The sequence below is a fragment of the Rhinatrema bivittatum genome, chromosome 4 (assembly GCF_901001135.1).
Source record: "Rhinatrema bivittatum chromosome 4, aRhiBiv1.1, whole genome shotgun sequence".
In the NCBI taxonomy this organism is placed as follows: Eukaryota; Metazoa; Chordata; class Amphibia; order Gymnophiona; family Rhinatrematidae; genus Rhinatrema; species Rhinatrema bivittatum.
In genome coordinates this window covers 41737212-41757640 of record NC_042618.1, presented here as the reverse complement: position 1 = coordinate 41757640, position 20429 = coordinate 41737212, and the positions used below count along the sequence as shown (strand labels likewise).

At 48.9% G+C, this 20429-nt stretch overlaps 1 protein-coding gene across 2 annotated transcripts in view; it reads left to right on the top strand.

Annotated features, from left to right (window-relative positions):
• The window catches only part of CKB (creatine kinase B), a 99429-nt gene extending 81379 nt beyond the window's left edge, over positions 1 to 18050 (top strand). For both annotated transcript variants that reach the window (XM_029598017.1, XM_029598018.1), the window contains exons 6-8: positions 9101 to 9224; positions 16900 to 17089; positions 17688 to 18050. In XM_029598017.1, coding sequence (XP_029453877.1) covers positions 9101 to 9224; positions 16900 to 17089; positions 17688 to 17866 — 493 coding nt within the window. In that variant the 3' untranslated portion in view covers positions 17867 to 18050. The remainder of the gene's footprint in view (positions 1 to 9100; positions 9225 to 16899; positions 17090 to 17687) is intronic.
• The last annotated feature ends 2379 nt before the right edge of the window (positions 18051 to 20429 follow it).

Below are 20429 nucleotides of genomic sequence, written 5' to 3'. Positions count from 1 at the left end.
AGTCCGCGCAGTGTGTTTCCTTATTGGTATCGCCAGCTTACTTCGGGTTCTGTTCTCCTATGGGGGTTCATGAGCCGGTTCTCCGGTTGTTAGGGTTCTTTGTTGGATCCATTCTGCTTTGACATTATGTAATACTGCCAGACTGTAGGTGGCACCATCCTATATATAGGCAGAGTTTTTGTTAATAAACATCAGTTTCCATCTGCTAGAAGGGGGGCAAAACCCAGGAGTCTGGACTGATCCGTGGTACTACAGGAATGAAAATTATCAAAGGTAAGACCTAATTTTCTTTTTTGTAAGGGCCATGGCAATGTCGGTAGCACACTATCGTTCAGTACCAATTGCAGACATCTGCTAGGCTGCAACATGGAGCTCTCATCACACATTAAGAACATAAACTGCCATACTGGGTCAGACCAAGGGTCCATCAATCCCAGCATCCTGTTTCCAACAGAGGTCAAACCAGGTCACAAGAACCTGGCAAGTACCCAAACACCAAGAAGATCCCATGCTACTGATGCAATTAATAGCAGTGGCTATTAGCTAAATAAACTTGATTGATAGCAGTTAATGGACTTCTCCTGCAAGAACTTATCCAAACCTTTTCTGAACCCACATTCGCAGCCCACTACTGCTTAGATAAGGAAGGCTGTCAAGACTCTGCCTTTGGACAATCTGTCTTGAAAAGGTTTTTTTTTCCAGTATAATGCCAGACTCCTTCCACAACCACCTGCTGTGATTTCAGGCTGCCTCATTGCCAATAGCACCCCAATTATTGTACCTGTCACACGAGTTGTCTGCTATTGGCCTGTTATGAGTCAGCCTGTAGCTTGCTAATCACCCATATGTGAGGGCTACCATCCTGCTTGTCCTGAGAGAAAGCAGATTTGCTTACCTGTAACAGGTGTTCTCCCAGGACAGCAGGATGTAGTCCTCACGAAACCCACCCACCACCCCGTGGAATTGGGTCCGCTTGCGTCTTATTTTTCGCTAGCACTTTTTTGCTACAAACAAGACTGAAGGCAGACTCCTGTGGACACAGGGATCATGGCATGCTCAGTATGCCAGTCAGTTTCTAGAAACTTTGACAAAAGTATTCCGTAATAGGGCTCTGCCTAATGATGTCACCCATATGTGAGGACTACATTCTACTGTTCTGGGAGAACACCTGTTACAGGGAAGCAACTCTGCTTTCACCATGGTGGATGTAAGCAGGGTACTCCAGCCTCGCGGGCTACCATAGCTGATTGGATTAAGGAGGTGGTCTTGGCTGCATATGTGGATACTGGAAAGCCGTTGCCTACTCTGGTTAGGGCTCGGGCAGTGTCGTGGGATGGTCTGTTTCCCGTCTATCTGCTGAGCTGCGACGTGATGGTCCTCCCACTTTTTTTTCCAGGCTTTATTGTCTGGATGTACAGGCCCGAGAGGGTGCAGCCTTTGCACATGTGGTGTTGACTGGGCCATAGGTGGCCTCCCACCCTTTTTGGGGAGTAGCTTTGGTACATCCCACTGGTCCTGAATCCATCTGTCTACATGCTAGGAAATGGAGAAATTACTTGAATTTCATTTTCCTTAGTGTAGACAGATGGACTCAGCTTCCTGCCCTCAGCTGCTGTATGAGTGTCAGTAGCCCTCCTGTGGGGTTCAGGGTCCCAAGGGATTTGTAATAAGTGTTCATCCAGTCCCTAGCTTGGAGTACCTAGAATCTTATATGAATTCAGTGTTTATGGCTGGTTGAGTACAGTTTTGGTTATCTGCTTTTAATCAAGTTTTTTGCTAGTCCACAGTTGCTTTTGAAGAGAATACTTCAGCTTGCTCAGTCTCCATCTGCTGGCAGGGGAGCATAATAAACCCACTGGTCCTGAGGTCCCATCTGTCTACACTAAGGAAAGCAAAATTATCAGGTGAGTAATTTCTCCATTGTAAGAGTAGTTCAGACTGTACTACTCTGCCACACATCACAGTTTTTGTTTTGTTTTTGTTTGACGTATGTGCAGTAGGCTCTGCTAATTCAGGATTCTTAAGAGAATTTTTTGATTGAAATGCCACTATTGACGTTTTCCCAATTAACTAAAGCTTGAATACAGATTTTAGGTGAATAACGCTAAACATTTGGAAACGGGGAAGTTGATTTGTCATTAAGATTGATTTGCTTGGCTGAGAAAAATATGAATGACACGAGACCATATGTAGCTTTTATTAACCTATGGGCAGTCTAGCTAATACATAACCCAGGACTTACCTGAATGACATCTTTCTTCAAACTGGAATGATTAAAATATATTCCCTGTACGTACCAGGATCAGTCCAGACTCCTGGGTTTTGCCCCCCCCCCCCCTCTAGCAGATGGAGACAGAAGTTTACAAAACAAAACTCCGCCTATATCTAGGCTGGTGCCACCTACAGTCTGCCAGTATTCTTCTGTCTCCTAGCAGGTGGAGAGGGTGAAAAACCTACTGTCTGTATACAGCCTAATTTTAGGAGTTTAAAAAAAAAAAAAAAAGTAAGGTTAATCTCAGGTAGGTGTTGTGTTTCAGGAGGGGAAGGACCGCAGAGGCTTGCCTGCTGGTCCCAGTCCCCACCTCCCAGGGGGACCGTTCCCCCTGGTAGAGGCTGCCGAGGAGTGGGGGAGCCCCATATACCGGCACTGACAGGTCTGGGGGTGACACCGGGGTTCCCGGATCACTCCCCCCAGCCGGCTCCGGGAGGTAAAGTTTTTCTTTTAAAAAAAAAAAAAAAAAAAAAAAAAAAGTGAACCTGTTTTGTGTGTGTGTCTGCTGGTGTTCGGTCGTCTCTTCTCTCTCCCTTGCGGTGACTGGTGGCACGGCGATCCGGGGAGGACTCGGGGGGGGGGGGGGGGTAGTGTGTTTCTTCTTCGCGGGCTTCTCCTTCCCACTCCGCGGTGACATCATGCCCAGGCAGGCTGCTTGCAGGGCCTGTGGGTCCGCGGCAGTCGCGAGACAGCCTGTGCTCTGGATGTGTGGGCGGCGGAGAGGGAGGATCGGCGTCAGGGGCCCGGAGGGGTAAGCAGTCGCGCGCTGGGTCCTCCATGGCAGTTTCGGCTTTTTCGGAGCGGTCGTCTTCGGCACCACCGGGGGCGGCCGGATCACTCCCCCCAGCCGGCTCCGGATCCTCTGAGACTGGGGTTCCGGCGGAGAAAACACCGAAACCCGGTCCAGGGGATGGTGGACCGGCTCGGACCAGACCCCTTCGTTCCCGGGGGGCGGAAGGTCATCTGGACTCCTCGTCTGAGTCAGAGGAGCCGGCGGAGGATCTGGAGTTTCCGTCCCAACCCCCAAGGGGGGGGGGGGTTGAGGGGGGACGGAGAGCCGGGAGCTAAAGGTCCCGGAGCACTCCATGGAGCCGAGGGGGATGATCCGAAGGTAGTCAGGTTATTCCGGAAAGATGAGTTAGGTCCCCTAATTCCGGAGATCCTGGGGGAGCTGGGAATTCCGCTTCCACAGGTTGTCTCGTCTTGGACAGACAGATCCAGTCGTCCTGGGGCTCCGGGGTCCTTTTTCGGCTTTCCCGTTGCACTTCTCGGCCTCTGATTTACTTTTTAAGGAGTGGGATACTCCGGATTTGGGACTGAAAGTGGCAAAAGCCATGGATAAGTTATATCCACTGCCAGAGGACGTTCTGGAGCTTTTGCGTCTGAGAATTGATGCAGCGGTAACAAAAAAGACTACCATCTCGGTGACGGGAGGTACGGCGCTTAAGGATATACAGGATAGGAAGTTCAGCTGAAGCGTATCTTTGAGGTTTCGGCGTTGGGTATCCGTGCAGCTATTTGCAGTAATTTTTCGTTGAGCAGGTCTTCGCTGGGCGCAACAGCTTTTGGTCAATGAGTCCCTGTCATCGGACGAGGTACGGCAAGCAAGTCGGTTAGAAGCTGTCATCGCCTATAGTGCGGATGCTTTTTATGATCTGCGCACTTCCGCAAGAACTATGGTCTCAGTGGCGGCGCGGCGGCTGCTATGGCTCCATCATTGGGCAGCGGATGGCACCTCCAAGGCTCGGTTGGGTTCCCTCCCCTTTAAGGGGAAGTTGCTGTTTGGCAAGGAGCTGGAGGACCTGATTCAATCCTTGGGGGAGAATAAGGTGCACCGCCTCCCGGAGGATAGACCACGTTACTGGGGGGCTCCAGCCTCTCGTCCGCGGTTTCGCGGCGGTCGTAGGCCACGGACGTCTCGAGGATCGAACTCTTCATTTCGTCACAGTGCTACCCGTCAGCAATCGTATTCTCAGTCCTTTCGTGGGCGCCGTTTCGGCCGTCCGGGAGCCGGTCAAGATGTGCAGGCAGGGAAGCCTGCGCAATGTGAGGCCTGTCCATTCCCCCATTCCCAAGATTGGCGGCCGGTTATGCCGGTTTTACGAGGAATGGACCAGAATCACGTTGGATCAGTGGGTACTAGAGGTGATAAGACATGGCTACGCGTTAGATTTTTCGCACCGCCTGTCCCGGTGTTTCCTGGTGTCCCCTTGCGGTTTTTCAGAAAAACGTCGAGCGGTGCGGGCGACTCTGGCTCGGCTACGAGATCTCGGGGCCATAGTGCCTGTCCCTCCCGACGAGCTCCGAGAGGGCTGTTATTCCATTTATTTTGTAGTACCCAAGAAGGAGGGAACGTTTCGTCCCATTCTCGACCTGAAGAGTGTCAAGTGTCTAAGGATTCCGCGGTTTCGGATGGAAACTTTGCGGTCCGTAATTGCGTCTGTGAGGAAGGGGGAGTTTCTGGCCTCTCTGGATCTCACGGAGGCATACCTTCACATTGGCATTCAACAGGAGCACCAACGGTTTCTCCGGTTTGCGGTAATGGGGCAGCATTGCCAGTTTCAGGCGTTGCCTTTTGGTCTGGCAACGGCTCCTCGCACGTTCACCAAGATTATGGTGGTGGTGGCAGCGAGAGACTGCGAAGAGGGGCTGTTGGTACATCCATACTTGGACGATTGGCTGATTCGGGCCAAGTCAAGAGAACTTTGTCATCTGGCGATTCAGTGGGTTCTACAACTGTTACGCTCGCTGGGCTGGGTGGTCAATGTAGCCAAAAGCCATCTCATACCGTCTCAATCCCTGGAATATTTGGGAGCTTTGTTCGATACATGTCAGGGCACGGTGTCGCTCACGCAGGATCGGATACTGAAGTTGCAAGCTCAGATTTGCAGGCCACTACCAATAGTATGGGATTACTTACAAGTATTGGGCTCTATGAACTCCACACTGGAGTTGGTCCCTTGGGCGTTCGCTCATATGCGTCCGTTGCAGTTTGGGCGCCAGCGGGAGAGCAACACTATCTCGGAGGAATACTTCCTTGGCCTGCCATTGACCCAGGAAGCCAGACACAGCTTGCCGTGGTGGCTCTGCCAGACCAACTTGAGTTGCAGGGTTTCATTGGAGACTCCATCGTGGATGGTGGTTACCACGGACGCCAGTCTGCTCGGTTGGGGAGCGATCTGTCTCGGGCAGGCAGTTCAGGGGACTTGGTCTGTTCGGGAGGCATCGTGGTCCATCAATCGGTTGGAAACTCGAGCGGTGCGGCTGGCTCTGAGGTTCCTTCCGCTGTCGGTCGGTCAGGATTCTGTCGGACAATGCGACCACGGTAGCTTACATCAATCGACAGGGGGGAACCAAAAGTCAGCCGGTGGCGGCCGAAGCTCGGTTGTTGATATGGGTGGAGGCCCACTTGAGCAGTATTGCGGCCTCCCACATAGCCGGGGTAGAAAACGTCCAGGCGGATTTTCTCAGTCGCCACTGGTTGGATCCCGGAGAGTGGGAGCTCGCGGAGGAAGCATTCAGACTCATCTGCGCTAGGTGGGGCACGCCAGCGGTAGACCTGATGGCTATGTTCAAGAATGCGAAAGCTCCCCGGTTCTTTGCTCGCCGGCGGGAGACGTCAGCGGAAGGAGTAGACGCGCTGGTGGTGCCGTGGCCGGATGTGTTGCTCTGTGTTTCCTCCATGGCCTCTCATAGGACGGGTGCTGCGTCGGATAGAACAGCACCCGGCGGACGTGATCATCGTCGCCCCAGAATGGCCAAGGAGGCCGTGGTTCGCGGATCTACTGAATCTAGCGGTCGAGGAGCCGCTTCGTTTTCCGTATGTTCCGGACCTCCTACACCAGGGGCCCGTTTGTTTCGACCTGGTGCATCGCTTTTGTCTAGCGGCATGGCTTTTGAGAGGCAGCGGTTGAGATTTAAGGGGTACGCGGAGACGGTAGTATCTACACTTTTGCGTTCCCGAAAGAAGTCTACGTCCATGTCTTATGTGCGTGTGTGGAGAGTTTTTGAGTCTTGGTGTCTGGAGCGCAGCGTGGTGCCTACCCGAGCGGCTATTCCGGACATACTTCTGTTTCTCCAGGATGGTTTGTCCAAGGGTCTTTCTTGTAGTTCCTTGAGTGCAAGTAGCGGCATTAGGTTTCTTGCGAGGTCTAGTTCATGGAAGCTCAGTAGCAGCACATCCGGATGTAGTGCATTTTCTTCGGGGGGGCAAGGCATTTGCAACCCCCGTTTCAACAGCCTTGTCCGTCTTGGAATTTGAATCTTGTCCTTAAAGCATTGTGTGCGGCACCTTTTGAGCCCCTTCGCAGAGTCACGCTCAAGGATTTAACTCTAAAGGTGGTATTCTTGGTGGCCATGGTATCGGCGCAACGGATTTCGGAGCTTCAGGCTCTGTCGTGTCGGGAACCTTTTTTACGGATTTCGGATTCCGGAATCTTGTTGCGGACGGTTCAGTCTTTTTTACCCAAGGTGGTTTCCTCGTTTCACGTGAATCAGACGGTAGAGTTGCCATCTTTTGGGCAGGTACTGTCTTCGGACCCTATGGCTAAGGATCTTCGTAAGTTAGATGTGCGACGCACGCTGCTACATTATTTGGAAGTCACCAATGCCTTTAGGGAATCCGACCACCTATTCGTGCTCTATGGTGGTTCAAGGCGGGGTAAGGCAGCCTCCAAGACTACGATTGCTCGGTGGTTGAAAGAAACCATTCAGTCGGCATATGTTACAGGGGAGGTCATTGCCCGTGGGGCACGAGCCCACTCTACTCGCGCACAGGCTGCTTCCTGGGCGGAATGCCACCATATTCCTACGGAGGAGAATCTGTAGGGCGGCCACCTGGAAATCGATCCACACTTTTGCCCGGCACTATCGTTTGGATGTGAAAGCGCCAGGGTCGACGGGGTTTGGAGAAGGGGTGCTTAGAGCAGGCCTCTCCGGCTCCCACCCTAAATAAGGTAAGCTCTGGTACATCCCAGGAGTCAGGACATCCTGGTACGTACAGGGAAAAGAAAATTAGGTTATTACCTTTTGCTAATTTTCGTTCCTGTAGTACCGAGGATCAGTCCAGAGTCCCGCCCAGTGTTGGGATTTTCTGCCGGGAGAGGATGTGTGGTCTGTGTGTGTGTTACTAAATCAGGAAGAATTATTGTTGGTTACCTCAAGTTCGGTACCCAGTTGGGTGGAGTTAAGCTTAGTTTTTGCATAGTTTTTGAGGTAATTTTAAGCGTTCTAAGGTTTATATGTTGGAGGTTGTCCTGCTTTGACATTAAGTAATACTGGCAGACTGTAGGTGGCACCAGCCTAGATATAGGCGGAGTTTTGTTTTGTAAACTTCTGTCTCCATCTGCTAGAGGGGGGCAAAACCCAGGAGTCTAGACTGATCCTCGGTACTACAGGAACGAAAATTAGCAAAAGGTAAGAACTTAATTTTCTTTTTGATATGGTGACTTAACATGGGACTGATTTCTTTGCAGGGAGGAAGATTAAATGGAAACATGATCACTACTTGAGAATTAGATTCCTGGTATAGCTATTTCAGACAGTTGCAGCCAAAAGTGACAATTTAAATATGCTTAAGACAGAACAAAGTGGTATGGGCAGATGTGTGGTAACGAGTAGAAATGGAGGGTGCTGCTTGCTTGCTCATTTATAGGAAACTTTTAGAAGGCCAAACAGAGAACACAAGCCAATGGTTAGTGAGGGGATGGTATAACTGCAACCACTTTCCAAACTGACATTTACGATGCTTACCCCAAAATTTTGGGTTCTACATTGTCCCTCTTCAGTGTATAAGTTTATTAATCATATGTGGGGAAAACTCTGAAGACTACACTACAGAACAGTGGTTCTCAAAATCATGGTCCATTATTTTTAAGACTTCAACTACAACATCTAATTCCCTGTACATACCCCGATCAGTCTATACTCTTGGGTATATGCATCCCTGCCAGCAGATGGAGACTGAGAGTTTCCCTGACACTGCTTGATAAACCCTAGTGCCTCCTGCAGTTCCTCAGTATTTGTCTCCAGTAGATGGTGCTGAACCTGCAGTTCTCTGGTTTGAGCAGTTTTTGTTTTTGAGCCCAGAGGTTCTTAATCATAGACCATTATTTTTAAGACTTCAACTTCTACAACACCCAAATGTGTTTAAAAAAAAAAAAAAAGTGCCATCTGGAATCCTTTCAAACAGAAATTTGAGTATAGTATTTACAATGGACTCAGTCTCTTCCCCTAACTTTATCTGCTGAATATAACACTTTTTTTTATAATAGACTTTTGCACAGTCACCACTTATTTGAAAGAATCCCAGATGGCAATTTGTTTTTATACAATAGCTGGGTGTCATGGTAGCTGAAGTCTTAAAAATAAGGGACTATGATTACAAGGTATAGTGGCTTTCTCTGAAGATGTAGTCTTAGATATTTTACACATCAACAGTAGATTAAATTGATTAAATTCTTTTGGGTACTAGTTTAAGTATTTCACTAGCCGGTTGGATTTTTTATTTACAATGCCAAGATCTGGTATAGCTGCAGAAGATTTCCAGGGAGGCTGGGGTAACATGCAGGAAGCAACTTTGTTATAATACTGATAGTGAGCATGCTTGAGACCAGTAGGAGCAGGGTTGAGAGATGGAGTAAAAGACCTTGGGGAGGAAAAAGCTGATTGGTTAGACAAACTAGTTCCAGTACTTAAACCCAACTGACAGACTGGTCAAATTGATCTTTGTCAGTACTATGTATAGATTGATTTGCTTTAGAGCAATTGCACTAGCAACTGTTCTAACTGGACAAAGTTTTCTATAAATCACTTTTCTTGTTCTTCTAGGCATAATAACGACAAAACTTTCCTCGTCTGGGTCAATGAGGAAGATCATCTTAGAGTTATTTCTATGCAAAAAGGTGGAAAGATGAAAGAAGTGTTCACCCGTTTCTGTAATGGGCTCACAACGGTAATTTTGCATGTCACTATCAGATTAAAGCATTTTAACAATCATAAGAGGAATTTAGATTTCCCTGTACATACCCAGATCAGTCCAGACAGTGGGTTATGTCCCCCTTCCAGCAGATGGAATCAGAGCAAAAAACTGAAAGGATGGCCCCTTAAAGGTTGGAGTGCCCTCTGTGTCCCTTCAGTACTTTTCTCTGACTCCAGCAGATGGCAGGGGACACCTTCAGCTCCCCTGCACTCCTCACTATTTTTTACTTTGTTGATCTGCGTATGGAGCAACTTTAAAAAAATAAATGAATTAACAGATTTAAAACTTCCAGGCACTTCCCCAGTTCTTTGGGACTTGCAGGCAGAACCTGATAGTCTCTTTTTCTTCTTCCACTGTCTGCTCTTGGGGGTAAGTTTTTATTTCCTGTATTTTCCTTTTTGCAGCACTAGTTAGGATGAATGGTGGCTCCAACCTCTTCCCCCCCACAGCAGCCAGCCCTGAGAAGCCGTTTTTTCCTCGGGCCCTCCTGAGCAGAGAAGCGCCATTCCTCTGCATAGCTCGCTAGAGCTTGCTGCTGTTAACTTCGGGAGAGCGATTTGCCCTCTCCCATGCCACGCTCTGCCCGATGTTCAGCCTGCGGGGAGTCGGGCCAACTCTCCCGCGAAGGCCTCTGTTTGGACTGCCTCCCCGGCGGGGAAGGTTCATCCACCTTAGTGGGCCCTTCGTTTTCACGCGCTTCTGCGCTCCTGCCCTCAAAGAGGCCGGCTCTGACCAGTGCTGAAGGAGCGGTGGCCATCTTGGATTCGAAGCTGACTGCTCAAACGTCTCCCGATTTACCGGAGGACTCCGGTTCTTCCCCCTGCCAATTTTGATGCAGATGAGTCCTGCCCCTCATAATCTAAGCGAGGGGCAGCCTACTGGGGTTCCTCCTGCTGCCCCCCTCCCCAGGACCCTTTTCAGCACAGTTTATTTTGCTCATGCACAGTGCATATTTAGCAACCCTCTCACAAGATCCAGCAGCTCCTCCTCTTCCCAAGATTCCTATACTCCAAGGTATGGGAGAGGTCCCAGATTTCTCACAGGACAAGCAGGATGGTAGTCCTCACATGGGTGACATCAGGATGGAGCCCAATCACGGAAAACTTCTGTCAAAGTTTCCAGAACTTTGGCCCCTACTGGGCATGCCCAGCATGGCACTAACCCTGCAGCCAGCAGGGGTCCCCCTTCAGCAGTAGCCTCGCGGTTTAGGAGCTCTGAAGAGATTCCTGACAGGAATTTTCCTCGGTTAAATAAATTTAAACTGCCCCACAGGGGTCCGTCCCTCTAACTTTTCTCAGGCCGCGGTACTCCGGTAAGTTTCTCACAGTTTTGTCTATTACCGTAGAGTTTGGCCCTCGCGGCCTACTGGCCGTCGACCGTACCACGGCTCGATTTTTTTCCTATGGCCATGGCATCGGGGTTTCGTTGGTGCCCGGACTGTACTCGCACCATGTCTATCACAGACCCTCATAGAGTCTGTGTACTGTGCTTAGGCCGTGAGCATGATGTCCTGACTTGCACCAAATGTTCCCTCATGACACCAAAAGGTCGCAAAGCCAGAATGGAGAAGATGGGACTCCTTTTCCGTGCTCACACCCCGACGCCGTGCTCACACACCGACGCATAGTCATCGGCACCGTCGAAGTCGCACCAGCATCGACCACCGTCCGGTGACTGCCCGCCATCAACGTCTTCACGGCCATCGACTCCCGTCTCTCCCCCTCAAGATCGAGGGGATCGTAGGGAGAAACATCGGCATCGTAAGTCTCGGACCGTCGAGGGAGCAAAATCATCGACCGAGCCACCATCCGAGCCACCATCGAAGCCCCGTCCAGGAACGGGGCAGACCATTCCTGCGACCAGGACATCGAGGCCACCCTCACCCGATCGGGGTTTGGGAGTCTCAATTCTACCTGTAAAGGTGGTCCCTCAGACTGTGCCTCTGGGCGCACAGTCTGAGGGACCACCTTTACAGGTAGAACCTTTACAGGGAGCCGGGGCTGCTTGCCCCAGGTCTCCGGGAAGAACTGGACCGGCTGGTCCAAGAGGCCATTGACAAGGCGATGCAATGACTCCAGGTTGCATCGGCACCGAGAGTGGAACTGGTCACGACAGATTCCAGCAGCGCTGACACCGCTGCTATCCCGGATGGAGACACTCATGACCGCCCTTCCACCGGTGATGCCCGGGTCTCCGATGGCTCTGGTGCGCACCCCGTTGACAGCTTCATCGGGAGGAGAAACATGGTTCCGCATTCCTCCTTCGGGGGTATTGCCTCAGCCATCGATGCCATGTCGTCCCTCGCCACCGATTCATTCATCGGGGGCGATAAGCACATCCGCGCCTTCGATGCCAGCACAGATACCCCTAGGGGATCCACGGTGCCCCAGGTGATTCCTCCGATTTTCTCAGCCGGGCCCTTCAGATATCCAACCCCCTTCTCGTCCTACAGGTCAGACTACTGATCCTTATGACACCTGGGGTGATGATACTTCCACAGACACCGATGACTTACCTTCACCTCCCTCTCCTACTGAAAGTAAAAAGCGTTCTCCTCCAGAGGACCTCTTTCATTAATTTTGTGAAGGAAATGTCGGAATTGGTTCCTTTTCAGCTTCAGACGGAACAGGATGATAGGCACCAGATGATGGAGCTTCTCCAGTTCCTGGATGCCCCTAAAGTACTTCTATTCCCATTTATCAAGTTCTTGACCTCTTCAAAAAGAACTGGGAAAACCCTGGATCCATTGTCCCAGTACACAGGCTGACACTACCTATCTAGTACAGTCAGCCCCTGGCTTTCAAAAATCTCAGCTCAACCACCACTCAGTTGTGGTAGAATCGGCTCAAAAGAAAGCAAAAAGGACAAAGCCTCGCTCCTCTACCCCTCCTGTTAAGGAGCACAAGTTCCTAGACAATAATGGTCGACGAGTGTTCCAAGGGGCCATGCTCATCTCCAGAATTGCTTCTTACCAGCTGTACATGACCCAATATAACAGGGTCATTTTCAAGCAAATACAGGACTTCTCTGAAACCCTGCCTAACCAATTCAAAGATCAGCTTCAAGTCCTTGTCAACAAGGGATTTGAGGCAGGAAAGCATGAGATAAAAACAGCTTACGATATCTTCGACACCTCCACTAGAGTGTCTGCAACTGCCATTTCAGCAAGACTCTGGGCCTGGCTCAAGTCTTCTGACCTTCACCCAGAAGTACTTGACAGGCTCTCCGACCTGCCCTGTATAAGATATAATCTATTCGGTGAACAGATTCAGCAAATAGTGGCTGAATTAAAGGACCATCATGAGACCCTCAAACAGCTCTCATTGATACCTTCTGACTTCCCCTCTAGACAGCCCTTCAAGAAGGACTCTAAGAAGTCATTCTTCCACTCAAGGAAGTATTATCCTCCACCAAGGTCCCGAATTACAAGGCCCTATCAAACAGCTCCCCAGCCGGGGCCTGCTTCAGGTTTTTGACTTTCCCTTGGAGAGCAGCAGCCTGATTCCTCTGCCAAGCATACCAGTGGGAGGTCGATTGTGCCACTTTCACGGCATGTGGCAATCACAACCGACCAATGGGTGCTAACAATCATTGCTCAGGGTTACCACCTAAACCTTTTTTGCTCTTCCGGACTCTCCACCTCTACAAGTGTGGAGAGTAACCGATCACTCTCCTCCTGGAGCAGGAAGTTTCCCTTCTCCGTCCGTAAGGCAGGGGGAGTTTCTGGCCGCCCTGGACCTCACGGAAGCATATGTTCACATAAGTATTCGGGCGGAGCACCAGCAGTTTCTCAGGTTTGCAGTGCTGGGGCAGCACTTTCAGTTTCAGGCGCTTCTGTTCGGTCTTGCGACAGCGCCTCGAACGTTCACCAAGATCGTGGTCGTAGTGGCCGCGCAGCTACGAAGGGGAAGGTCTGTTGGTGCATCCGTATTTGGACGATTGGCTGATTCGGGCCAAGTCGGAGACACTGTCGAGCAGCAGTTCAGAGAGTGCTCCACTTGTTACGCACCCTAGGTTGGATAGTCAATGTATCCAAGAGTCACCTGGTACCGTTGCTGGAGTTTTTGGGAGCTTTGTTCGACATGCGCCAGGGAACGGTGTCTCTTGCGCAGAAGCGAATGTTCAAATTGCAAGCGCAAGTTCGAAGATTATTATCCAAGCAGGTTCCAATCGTATGAGACTATTCACAGGTGTTGTGGTCCATGACTTCCACACTGGAATTGGTTCCCTGGGCCTTCGCGCATATGCATCCCTTACAGTCAGCATTACTGTCCCGCTGGAACCTGGTATCGGAAGAATTTCGGCTCCCATTGCCACTGACTCAGGCGGCCAGGGCCAGCATGGATTGGTGGTTGTGTCCGGCCAACTTGAGTCGAGGCGTCCCTCTGGAGATTCCATCATGGAAGGTGATTACCACGGACGCCAGCCTGTACGGTTGGGGAGCGGTCTGTCTGCGACAGTCTATACAGGGGCAATGGTCCCCACAGGAGGCGTCTTGGTCCATCAATCGCCTGGAGACCAGAGCAGTCTGGCTGGCTTTGCTGGATTTCCTATCTCTCATCCGCGGTCGGGCTGTCAGGGTCCTATCAGACAATGCGACCATGGTAGTTTATATCAATTGGCAGGGGGGAACCAGGAGTCAGGCCTTGGCGACCGAAGCGCGACGGTTGATAGCATGGGCGGAGAAACATCTGTGCAGCATAGCAGCCTCTCACATAGCCAGGGTCGAATGTTCAGGAGGATTTTCTGTTGTAACTGGCTGGACCCAGGAGAGTGGGAGCTCGCGGGGAACACGTTTCAGCTCATTTGTGCTCGGTGGGGCACACCAACAGTCGACTTAATGGCAACCTTCAAGAATGCAAAAGCTCCTCTGTTTTTTTTGCTCTGTGCCAGGAAACAGCGGCAGAGGGAGTGGACGCTCTGGCATTGCCATGGCCAACCGATGTGTTGCTTTGTTTCCTCCGTGGCCACTCATAGGCAGGATGTTGCGGCGAATCGAGGTACACCCGGCAGACGTGGTAGTCGCTCCCGAATGGCCACGGCGCCTGTGGTTTGCGGATCTTCTGAATCTGGCAGTCATGGGATCCCTTCGTTTCCCGGAGCTTCTGCACCAGGGTCCCGTTTGTTTCGACCAGGTAGATCACTTTTGTCTAGCGGCATGGCTTTTGAGAGGCAAAGGTTGAGATCCAAGGGGTATGCAGAGACAGTGGTGTCCACTCTTTTGCGTTCCCGAAAGGTGTCTACAACGTTCTTACGTGCGGGTCTGGAAGGTGTTTGAATCATGGTGTCTCATTCGCGACGTGGTTCCTACTCAAGCGGCCGTGTCAATATCCTTCTTTTCCTGCAAGACGGTTTGACTAAGGGTCTGTCGTGTAGTTCTTAAGAGTACAAGTAGCGGCACTAGGTTCCTTGCACGGACGGATTCAAGGGGCCTCGGCGGCGCACCCGGATGTGGTGCGTTTTCTTAGGGGGGCGAAGCATTTACGTATCCAGTTTCGACAGCCCTGTCCGTCCTGGAATTTGAATGTAGTCCTTAAGGTGTTGTGTGGCACTCCTTTCGAGCCTATTCGCAAAGTCACTTTAAAGGATTTAACTCTGAAGGTGGTGTTTTTGGTGGCTATTGCCTCGGCGCGGCGGATTTCCGAGCTTCAGGCGCTATCGTGTCAAGGATTTCTGAGTCGGGAGTATCTTTGCATACGGCTCCCTCCTTTTTACCCAAGGTGGTTTCTTCGTTCCATGTGAACCAGATGATCTAGCTGCCGTCATTTTTGCAGTTGGATGGTTCGGATCCCCTGGCCAAAGATCTCCGTAAATTGGATGTGCCATGGACGCTGCTACACTATCTGGAAGTGACCAATGTGTTCTGGGTTTCTGACCATCTGTTCGTTCTCTGGAGTGGACCTAGACTGGGTAATGCGGCTTCCAAGGCTACCATTGCTCGTTGGTTGAAGGAGGCCATCCGTTCAGCATATCTTTTGCAGGGGTGGTCGCTACCCTTGGGGCTCAGAGCCCAATCTACTCGCTCCCAGGCCACTTCCTGGGCAGAATGTCACCATATTTCTACAGAAGAGATTTGTAGGGTGGCCACCTGGAAATCTTTGCATGTTTGCCAGGCACTATCGTCTGGATGTCAAGGCTCCAGGATCGGCGAGATTTGGAGAAGGAGTGCTCAGAGCGGGCCTCTCCGGCTCCCATCCCTAGTAAGGTAAGCTCTGGTACATCCCAGGAGTCTCAACTGATCCGGGTACGTACAGGGAAAAGAAAATTGGTTCTTACCTGATAACTTTCGTTCCTGTAGTACCACGGATCAGTCCAGAGTCCCGCCCCGTGGTGGTGATGATGCCGGAAGAGGCAGCGCTGTATGAGTGTTTGTGTGTTTTTCAGTCAGAAATGCGATGTATTTTCGGTTTTGGTATCTCTGGTTCTGTTCCCAGTTGGGGAGTTGTAAAATCGGTATCTATGTAGTTAGTTGGAGATGTTGGTTTGAGTTATTCTGCTTTGACATTAAGTAATACTGCCAGACTGAAAGTGGCACCAGCCTAGATATAGGCAGAGTTTTGGTTTGTAAACTTCTGTCTCTATCTGCTAGAGGGAGGGGGGGCAAAACCCAGGAGTCTGGACTGATCCGTGGTACTACAGGAACAAAACTTATCAGGCAAGAACCAATTTTCTTTTGGTGAGTAAGCTGTTATAATTGATTGCAACTTTCAAATCTTTGACAGGATTAGATGTACTGAAGGGTTTTTGTCTATGGGGTCAAAAGTTTAGCACAACTGGCTGTGTCTTAGCCCTATGTTGAATAGAAAGTCCATTGTAGAGTGAAAATGAACTATATAAATACACCCTACCCCTAACCCACAATGGCCAAAAAAACAGGCTGTCCCAACCAAATATAATAGTAGAAGGTAGTAGTTTCATACAAAGTCCAATATCAGTACCATCCAGGTTACTTGCACAACCACCATTATTGTCCTTGCCACCTAAAAAAATTTATTGTCGAGACAGTCTCAAATTGAATTTTTTTGAAAATTTTTATGCAAAGTTATTAATCAAAAATGTGCACAAAACATCAAAAGTAGTACTTCTGTTATAATTACCCCATGCTGAAAAGTTCCATTATTAGTTCAGCTATTGCAGTGAGAAATTATTTACATTTTTATGGACATAAGGATGGAAGTACTACTTTTGATGTTTTGTGCACACTTTTAATAACTGCACAAAAAAAAAATCTATTTGGGACTGTCATGACAAATTTTAGATGGTTAGGTGGATGTTGATTAGGGTGGCTGTCCACAGTAACTGGATGGTACTGATATTGGACTTTGTATGAAACTACTACCTTCTACTATTATATTTGGTTGGGACAGCCTGTCTTTTGGCTATTGTGGTGGGGGGGGGGGGGGGTTGGTTTTTTGTTTTTTATTAACCCTATGACAGGCAGTTCATATGCCATACTGTCCATAGCAGCAAAGAATAAAGTGATAACCTCAGTTGACTAGAATTAGTCACAGGCCCTCTTCCCACCCTTACATTGAGTTGCTAGAACTACAGTTTCTCAATTAGCTGCTTCACATATAAGCTGTGCATACAGTGGAATCTGTACAAATGTTTAAACTTTTTTTTTTCATTTATTTTTTTTTAATTCCAGATTGAAAAACTCTTCAAGCAGAAGGGTTTCCAGTTCATGTGGAGCCAGCACCTTGGTTATATCCTAACCTGCCCTTCAAATCTTGGGACAGGTTTGCGTGGGGGGGTTCACGTCAAACTGCCACATCTTGGCAAACATGACAAGTTTGGAGAGATTCTTAAAAGGCTTCGGCTTCAGAAACGAGGCACAGGTAGGAATCCAGATCAAGGCATTTTCTAAAACCAAACACTTTGGAATGCTGATGTAGCAGTACCAAATCAATGAGAATTGGGACAGCATTACACAGACAGATGAGAAGATGGAATGGTTGGTCTTTCTTGCTGTTTACATGGAGACTCTCAAATCCATTTTTTTTAAATTTTTAGTCTACTTTTTTCATTCCTGATGACATTAGGAATTATCTGCATGATGCATCATTAAACTATGTACATGCAATCTCAAATCTTCATATGACATAAACAGCTCTGTTCAGAGAAGTGCGTAGCATTACTTTATGGTGGGATAGAACAACTAATTCAGCTCTTAACACTTTTTTTTTTTGTATGTGCAAATAAGATGGTGTCAACATTCCTATTTCTCAGATGGCAGCCATTAAGTCTTGGATTAGCAACATACCCTCATTCCTTTAACCCAGATTAACTTGCCATGTCAATATGGAACATACCCCTTATAAGCATGAGGGGAGGGGGATTGGGGTTCTAGGGATAGGTTATGCTAAACATGATGCAGTTATTCCTTGTCTGCTCTAGCCTGAGGTATTTTTCCTCCCTTCCCTTTTGTCTCCCCAGGTGGTGTTGACACTGCTGCAGTGGGTGGCGTGTTTGATGTTTCCAATGCTGATCGCCTGGGTTTCTCAGAAGTAGAGCTGGTGCAGATGGTGGTTGATGGTGTGAAGCTGCTGGTTGAAATGGAAAAGCGTCTGGAAAAAGGCCAGTCCATTGAGGAACTCATGCCAGCTAAAAAATAAAGCACTTTTAATCCCATGCACTTTAACTTATTGTATGAAAAATGGAACACTCCAAACTTGAGACCCAGGGTCTAGAAACCCACCTTAGTAACACTGTAGAAGTCTTCCATCTGTGCTTAGAGTTTATTTTTTTGATGGCTGAACTGTTTGAAATGCAGAAATAAACTTTCATTGGCCTGAAAAATGTGTCATCAGTGAGAGATACATTAGCCTTCTCAACATTAGATAAATGCAATAGTTTTAGTTCCATCAATTAGCATGGAGTATTGCTTGACTCCATGCTAATTGGCATGAGTGCTGTAACTATGTAATTGGCCAATGTGGCCATATATTCCAGGGAATAATTACTTTCTTTGGTCTCATTGAGGGTCACCACCTCAGCTTTGGGGAGCCTGGGGTAGCTCACACAAAGTGAGAAAATCAGTCTCATTTGGATTATGGGGTGGGGGCAGATAAATTGCAGGGCTCAAACTGAGCCAAAGACACTTAAACACCTCCACAAATTCACTGTCCACTACAGATAGCTTTCTCCAGTGAGAGAATTTATTTAAACAAACTGTTCCTGTACAGTCCAGAATCCTGGCTTATGCATCCTTGCCAGCAGACGGAGACTGTTTTAAATGACACTGTTTCATAATCCCTGGTGCCACCTGCAGTTCCTCAATATTTGTCTCCAGCAGATGGCTGGTGCATATACCTGCAGTTCTGTAGTTTTGCTCATTTTTCTTTCCTTTTAAGAGCCTTCAGGGGGGTTCTGGAAGGAACCCTTCCCTGTTTGGTTGCGGTGGAAGAGATGGAGATCGGTGACCTTTGTACACTCGATTCAGTGTAGTCAATGAGGTGTAAATCTGGTGGTCCAGATCCCTCCCTTTCAGCAGCTGCTTAGGTGGCTTTTTGGCTCTGGTCAGCTGCTTTTGGACTCTGCCTTTCCTTTTCATTTCAGGCTGGGCTGTGCTGGACAACTCCCCTCAGCTTTAGGAGAAGGGAGCTCCTTACTGTTAGTCTGTTAAAGTTTTATATAAAAAGCAGCAGATGGAGATTTTTAGGGCTCTCTTGGCAGCCTTTCTCTCACTGGAGTGTTTTTTGCAGTGGTCTTTGTGATCGGCAGTGAATACTGGGTCCTGTTGCGTGGTGATGGTTCACATCAGGGTGTCTGCTGCGAGTGTGGTGCAAATTCTACATGTCTCGGAACAGACCTTGGAGCTTTTTTCTATTCCGAAAGTGGACATGATGCTGTCTGCGGTCACTAAAAAGACAACTATTCCTGTGGCGGATGCCACGATATTGAAGGATGTTCAGAATTGCAAGCTGGAGGTCCATCTCAAGAGGATCTTTGAAGTATCTGCTTTGTTTACATGGAGCCATTTGTTCCAGTCTCATGCAACATGCATGTCTGCATTGGGTGCAACAGCTTCAGGTTGATCACTCAAGTCCAGTGTTGATGGGAATAGTGTGGAATGCTTGGAGGCTTTGGTTGTTTATGTAGCAGATGCTTTGTATGATTTGGTGCAGACTTGGTCTCATCTTATGGCTTCTGCTGTCTGCTCAGTGGTTGTTATGGTTGCCTCACTGGTCTGTGGATATTTCATCCAAATACCAATTGGGTTCCCTCCCTTTCAAGGGACATCTTTTTGTTTGGAGAGGACCTAGAGTAGTTGATCAAACAATTGGGTGACAAGGTCCACAAGTTGCTAGAGGGATAGGTCTAAGACTAAGCAATCCTTTCTGTCCCAGTTGTGTTTTTGGGAAGGCAGACTGCCTAGTCATACAAGGGGTGCCCCAACCTCACAGAATCAGTTTGCAGGCCATGGTCAGTCCTGGGAGCAGACCTTTCGATGAGGTCGCAGGCCCTTCAGAGCATCCACAATAGGGGGAGCTTCAGAGGCAAAACTCTCCTGAGAAGAGGCTGGCCCACTCCATCGTTCCTTTTATAAGGGGCTATTTGGCTCATTTGTACAGGGAGTTGGTTAAGAACACAGAATCAGTGGGTACTCTGTCATAAGACGCGGTTATGCTTTAGAATTTGCATGCCCAGTTTGCGACCTCTTTCTAGTTTCCCCTGCGGGTCATTGGAAAAATGAGACTTTAGACAGGTTGCGGAGCTTAGGGGTTATGGTTCCGGTCCCTTTGGAGGAAAGGGGCAAAGGTTGGTATTCCATTTACTTTGTGGCTCTGAAGAAAGGGGGTACCTTTCATCAAATTCTGGACTTGACCGGGTAAATGCAGTGCTAAAGGTTCCAAGATTTCACATGGAGACCTTTGTCAATTGCAGCGGTATGCACTTGGGAAGTTCCTAGCTTCATTGGTCTTGAGGCATACCTACACATTTCCCATTCATTGGGATCACCAGCATTTTCAGAAATTTATGGTGTTGGGTCAGCATTTTCAGTTTCAGGTCCTTCTGTTCAGGCTGGCTACAGGGCTACCAGACCTTCACCAAGATCATGGTGGTAGTGACTGCAGCCTTGTGGTGTGAGGGAGTATTGGTGCATCCTTATCTTGATGACTGGCTCATAAGGGCAAAGTCGGATGCCAGTTGTCACACCACAGTCCAGAAGGTGAT